The sequence below is a fragment of the Microcebus murinus genome, chromosome 9 (genome assembly GCF_040939455.1).
Source record: "Microcebus murinus isolate Inina chromosome 9, M.murinus_Inina_mat1.0, whole genome shotgun sequence".
In the NCBI taxonomy this organism is placed as follows: domain Eukaryota; kingdom Metazoa; phylum Chordata; class Mammalia; order Primates; family Cheirogaleidae; genus Microcebus; species Microcebus murinus.
The window spans coordinates 103,656,731-103,662,527 of NC_134112.1; the positions used below are offsets into that span (position 1 = coordinate 103,656,731).

The window sequence follows — 5,797 nt, forward strand, 5'->3', positions numbered from 1 at the left end:
CTCGCTCTTGTTCAGGCTGGTCTCAAACCCCTGAGCTCAAACAATCCTCCTGCCTTGGCCTCCTAGAGTGCTAGGATTACAGGCATGAGCCACCGTACCCAGCTTCTGAGTTTTTATTAGACATCTAAAATATGTTATCTTGGACTGTGGCTAATTATTTAAACACAGACTCAAAATATAAATTAAAAACAGAAACTTGCCATTACCAACTAATTTAAATGTAATATTAAGGCTTTCACTAGAAATGACAGTAGGAAGTAGCAGCTTTCCTTTTAATATAATTCCATTAACAAAATCCACCTTTCCTTTTGCCTGTATAATTAATGTGATGCCTACAACCCCAGCATCAGAGTCCTCAGTAGCCGTTTTTTAACTGCTTGAAAGAGGTGAACATACTAAATTTGTCAATTACTGGTGCCTTTAGCATGAATTCACACATCAAACTCCCCAACAGGACAGCCTGCTCAAAGTCAGTACTTCTGAAAAAGGTGATTTGGACAGAGGAACCTGGGGTGGAAAGACACGTTACGGAAGGTAAGGCACACAGTGAAGAGAAGCCACGTGGTGCAGGCTGCGTGGGCCAGGGGGGCAGCAGGAGGCATCCCAGGCAGGGCAGAGCCTGGGGCGGGACAGCAGGCACAACCCGTCAGGCCTTCTTGGTGAACAATTTTCTCCGTAACATAATTTGAAGCTGTTTAAAAAACATATGTTTTCCCAGCAATCCTACTGTGTGCACAAGTAAGGACATTTAAGAAGAAACCCACCTGCTGACCCATGTCAACCTTTGTGAAATTAAAGGTGCTGAGGTGAGTGTTGGCTCCCCGCACAGCAGGTTCTATGGTTTCTCGAAACAACTTCTCTATAAATTGGCAAATAAAAGGCCACATGTGTTTTACAGTCTGGAAAGGAAAAATAACTCGTGTGAAACAAAATGTTAAAATACATAATATACGTAAGTCATCATAAAAATTATGTTCTCGTAGTTTGCCAGAATCTGGTTTTGAAAAGTAAAAGGGTAGGGTCTTCTAACTTAAAAATTTATAACAAACTAGTGATAACCAATATGTTGCAGGAATTAAGTCATTCTGGTTAAATATTCTGTTTAAGCATGTCAGCACATTTAATGATTGCTAAAAGTCCTGTGGTTTCAACTTGTTGCTGAAAACCTTCCTAAACTATATAAACCTTAATAAGTACCCATAAATTATTTTTAATGATAGACTAACTTTCAGTGCTGTAAAGTGATCATTATCCACATTAGTGTTTACTACATAGCCCTAAAGATGGATAAAATACAGAGAAAAAAACATCTAATTCAAAGTATACTGCTCTAAAAACATGGCCTTTTTTAAAGAAAAATATTGGTTTCTTGGGAGTTGTCTCTTCATAATGTTTCCAAAATTTTCACTTATGATTATTATAAAATAGACTGGAGCCCTGGCCGTCTAGGAAAGAAGACACATGGCCAGAAACACAACTATGAGCACGCCCACACTCTTCTCGGGAGACCTTTCTCACTCTAGAAAGGAAAGTAACATACGAGTTACGACGGAGTCCTCTGGGGCGCAGAAGCCAACCCACTGAAGTCTAAGTGAGCTCAAGTGCTGCAAACATCCAAATTCCCAAATATGGAAAGATGGTATCTCATCCTTTAATTCTCACTGATATCTGGTATTTGGTATATTCTAATCTTACCTTATTTAGCCATTCTGCTCTTTCAGTGTCTGGAAAATGAACCTAGGAGAAAAAAAGCACACACACGTGACTTTCTGGCTCTCAGCAACTGCAGGCTACGTGCATTCTCCTCTTGCCCCTGTTTACACAATGCTTCTTTGCTCTAAGGCTCCGAACACTGGTCTGCAAAGGAGAGAGACTGCAGTGCACGAGCCCAGCTCTTTCCGTCCCCAGCACACTGAGGCAGAAAAGCCAAATGTCAATAAGAGCTCTCTCTGCGCCCACTGTCCAGAACATCACAGATACACAAAATTGATCTCTTACTTTCTAAAAGAATCATCTCTCCAACCTGTCATTAGCATTCTTACCATTATGTTCTAGAAATCCAGACTCAGAGCCTTCAGAAATTGACCCTTCCCAGGCAGGGCATGATGGCGCCTGCAGCCCCAGCCTCGGGAGGCTGAGGCAGGAGGATCCATCAGGCCAGGAGTTCTAGGATGCAGCAAGCGGCGATCACGCCTGTGATCACTGCATTCTAGCCTGGGCTACAGAGTGAGGCCCGACTCTTTGAGGAAAAAAAGAAGGCATTCACCGGTCCTTCTGCTTCCCCTTGGGTCCAGGCCTGCAGGCAGACGTGTCTGTGTGAGCTCCTCCCCACATGCCTCCCAGCCTCTCCCGAGTGCAAATGGCCACTGTGGTCCTCAGGCAGGGCCTGAACGCTGGAGATGTGTTGCAGAGGCAAAAACAACAAAAAAAGCCCTACTTAGATAAAAGGTGAAAACACGTTTTTTTCTGCTATTGGAGCTAAAATAAAACATCCTAGCAGAGGAAGGCAAACGCTGTGTTTGGCCACAGATGGGGAGTGTTCAAAGAAGGAGCAGCAAGTAGTCCCCTTGATGCTCTGATAACTATGTTTTTGTTCAGAGGAACAATGGGCCAAGGCAGTGTGGTAGGTGACCAGGACGTGGTTAGAGCAACGTGCTGAGTCTAGAACTGCCACAGCTTACGTTCTCAAGTAACGAAAGTACCTGAGCCAATGAAAGCCCCCCCCAGACTCTAGCCTTGTGGGAGCCACACCAGTCAGGACAGCTCTGTGAGGGGCTGGGCAGGGATGTCATCATGGGGCATGGGTCTTCCAAGAGGACAGTTCCTCCCAAGTCACATTCCACCTCTCATGTCTGAACGTGAGAACAGACACCAAGGACAGGCTGACAGCAAGTCCCTGGTCCCTGAGGCACCACAGTCAGGACCCTCCCTGCTCCCTGTGCCGAGCAGGCCCTGCTTCTACCCAGTGCTGGGCTAGAGTGCATCTGCTCCAACATAAGTTAGGGAAAAACCAAAGGGACAGCAACCTTCCAGAATTAAGGAAAAGGCTTACAGCTGGGAGAGTCAATACTCAAGATGCCCAAGATTAAGGAAAAGAGAACTGTAGCGATATCTGCTGACGTTTAGAGGGTAAGCATGTGTGGCTGCTGGCTGGAGTGGAAATGGGGTCCCCAGAGACCGTGTGCCCCAAGGGGCAAGAGGAAGCTGGGGAGGAGGGTGCAGAGATTGGAGGCTTGCCCGGCTTGCCCAGCTTGCCTGACAAGGTCACAAGATTAAGTGTGCAATTCACCTGCAGTTTGTGCTCTGCCATTACTTTACTTTACAGTAAAGCAGGTCAGGACCTGGCCAGGTGGCCGCCTTGAAGTACGCTAGGCACTAAAGCAGGTGTTAAGCTGCAGTCCCTCCCAAGCAGCAATTCACCGTGAGGCTGTCTCCCTTTACTCCACCCTGCCCTGAATCCAACCAGAGCTGGTGGCAATAGAGAGGACAAAAGGCAAGGATGGGGGACCTTGCCAGACAGACGGGAACAGCCAGAACTACTTCATCACAGACATGCTCCTTTCTCTGCAGTTTCAGAGTAAGCTCAGAGGCCACGTGGCGCGGCTGCAGGCTCCACCAGAACATGGAACACACGTGCCCTTTCTTGTGATGTCGCAACTGCCCACACCTGCCTCCCCGGGAGGCCTCTCCTTGCCTGGCTTCCCAGAGGCACTAAATTTAACTACCAAAACAATGACTCTGGAACACAGGAATCTCACTTCAATTTACCTAACTCAAAACCATGAACTTCTTGTTTATCCAATCGTTCAACTTCCTTAGCTTGATCTTCAAAGACTTACCTCAAATCACATTTTCTCTGGTTCACAACTCATAAATCTCACTTTTATCACGTTCCTGGGGAATTCGACCAAAACAGTCATGCTCGTTATACAAAAAACGAGTTCTCCATTCACCTCTCATCTTCTTCCTGCTTCCTCCTCTCTGCCAGCCCTTCCTGAAGAATCAGCTCAGCTCCCGACCCTGACACTCCTCCAGCCACTCCTGCTGTCCATTAATCTGTGCCAGCCGGTCATGCCACCACTCTCTAGGGGCATGGGGGTCAGACCCCACCTCCTGGCCCACCTGCCACCAGGCCCTGTGAGCAGCCCCTACTTGTCAGCTTCACAGAATTCCTACCACACAGAATCGTGACTTAGGCCACCAACTGGGCCCCTAAGTACTAGTCCCTGAATTTTCCATGCAGTACACAGCACCAAATCATATTTGCAAATGCCATCAAAAGACTTCTACTTTCTATTAAAGTTTTCATAAATTATAAGAAATTATTACTATGTTTGGAGATATGAGATATAGTCATATTTTCTAACCAAAGAAAACTTATTAATAGAGTTCCACATCTTTAAAATACTGTATGTAAGGCTAGGCATAGTGGCTCACACCTGTAATCCTAGCACTCTGGGAGGCCAAGGCAGGAGGAGTGCTTGAGCTCAGGAGTTCGAGACCAGCCTGAGCAAGAGTGAGACCCTGTCTCTACTAAAAATAGAAAGAAATTAGCCAAAGAACTAAAAATAGAAAAAATTAGCTGGGCACAGTGGTGCATGTCTGTAGCCCCAGCTACCTGGGAGGCTGAGGCAGGAAGATCACTTGGGCCCAGGAGCCTGAGGCTGCTGTGAGCTAGGCTGATGCTACGGCACTCTAGCCCAGGTAAGAGAGTGAGACTTTGTCTCCAAAAAAAAAAAAAAAATACTGTATGTATATGCATGTGTATATAAATACATATTTTTATAAGTTATCTGTGTTTATAAATGCACGAAATAGAGTTTGCAAGAATATACACCAAACTAGTAATGAGAATGAGGCTTTTACCTTTGCCTCTCTATATTTCTATACTTTGGAAATCCTTATGAGAAGCATACATTACTTTTCTAATTACTATTATAATTTAAGAATCAACTTAAGAAAATATTTCTAACACAAAGTACTATTTTTATATAAGAACTGACCAACATTATGTGAAAATGGAATTTTCCTAAGTTAAACCATATTTTAATTACATTAGAAGAGAAAGATACTTGGAAATAGGATCATCTTATAAGTAATCTATTCCAAATTTGATTAGAACAAAAATTTTTTTGGTACATCAAGTTTTTTTATTTTTTATTATTTTAGAGACAGGGTCTTGCTCTGGTGCCCAGCCTGGAGTACAGTGGTGTAATCATAGCTCACTGAAGCCTTGGACTCAAGTGCTCCTCCTGCCTCAGCCTCCCAAGTAGCTGAGCCATCATACTTGACTAATTTTTTTATAAATTTTTTTTTTTTTTTTTGTAGAGATAGAGGGCTTGCTATGTTGCCTAGGCTGGTCTTGAACTCCTAGGCTCAAGCGATTCTCCTGCCTCAGCCTCCCAAAGTGCTGGGATTAAAGGCGTGAGCACCTGGCCAGGTACATCAAGTTCTAAAGGCAAAATATAACTGTTGTGCAAAACACTTTCCTCATTAAATGATAAAATGACTCCTGCAAAAAATGTTCCAAAATGAAAACATTCTTCCTTCTGTAACATTATGAGATTTCTCTGAGTTTACTATACTTCTCAAGTTAAGTCTGCCAGTATGCTAGGAAATTGATACTCACCTGTCAGCCTAATGCCAGAGTGACACCACCCAACTAAACATGCACCAGCCTACAGAATGACACTTACTGTGTTTCCCCGAAAATAAGCCCTACCCATAAAATAAGCCCTAGCAGGATTTCTAAGCAATTGCGCAATAGAAGCCCTACCCCGAAAATAAGACCTAGTGA

The 5,797-nt window shown here is 44.3% G+C and overlaps 1 protein-coding gene across 4 annotated transcripts in view; it reads right to left on the bottom strand.

Moving 5' to 3' along the window:
• Positions 1 to 5,797, bottom strand: part of ESYT2 (extended synaptotagmin 2) — a 95,922-nt gene that overhangs the window by 65,240 nt on the left and 24,885 nt on the right. For all 4 annotated transcript variants that reach the window (XM_012786282.2, XM_012786281.2, XM_012786280.2 and 1 more), the window contains exons 2-3: positions 1,696 to 1,737; positions 765 to 899 (exon numbers count right to left, since the gene is read on the bottom strand). In XM_012786282.2, coding sequence (XP_012641736.2) covers positions 765 to 899; positions 1,696 to 1,737 — 177 coding nt within the window. The remainder of the gene's footprint in view (positions 1 to 764; positions 900 to 1,695; positions 1,738 to 5,797) is intronic.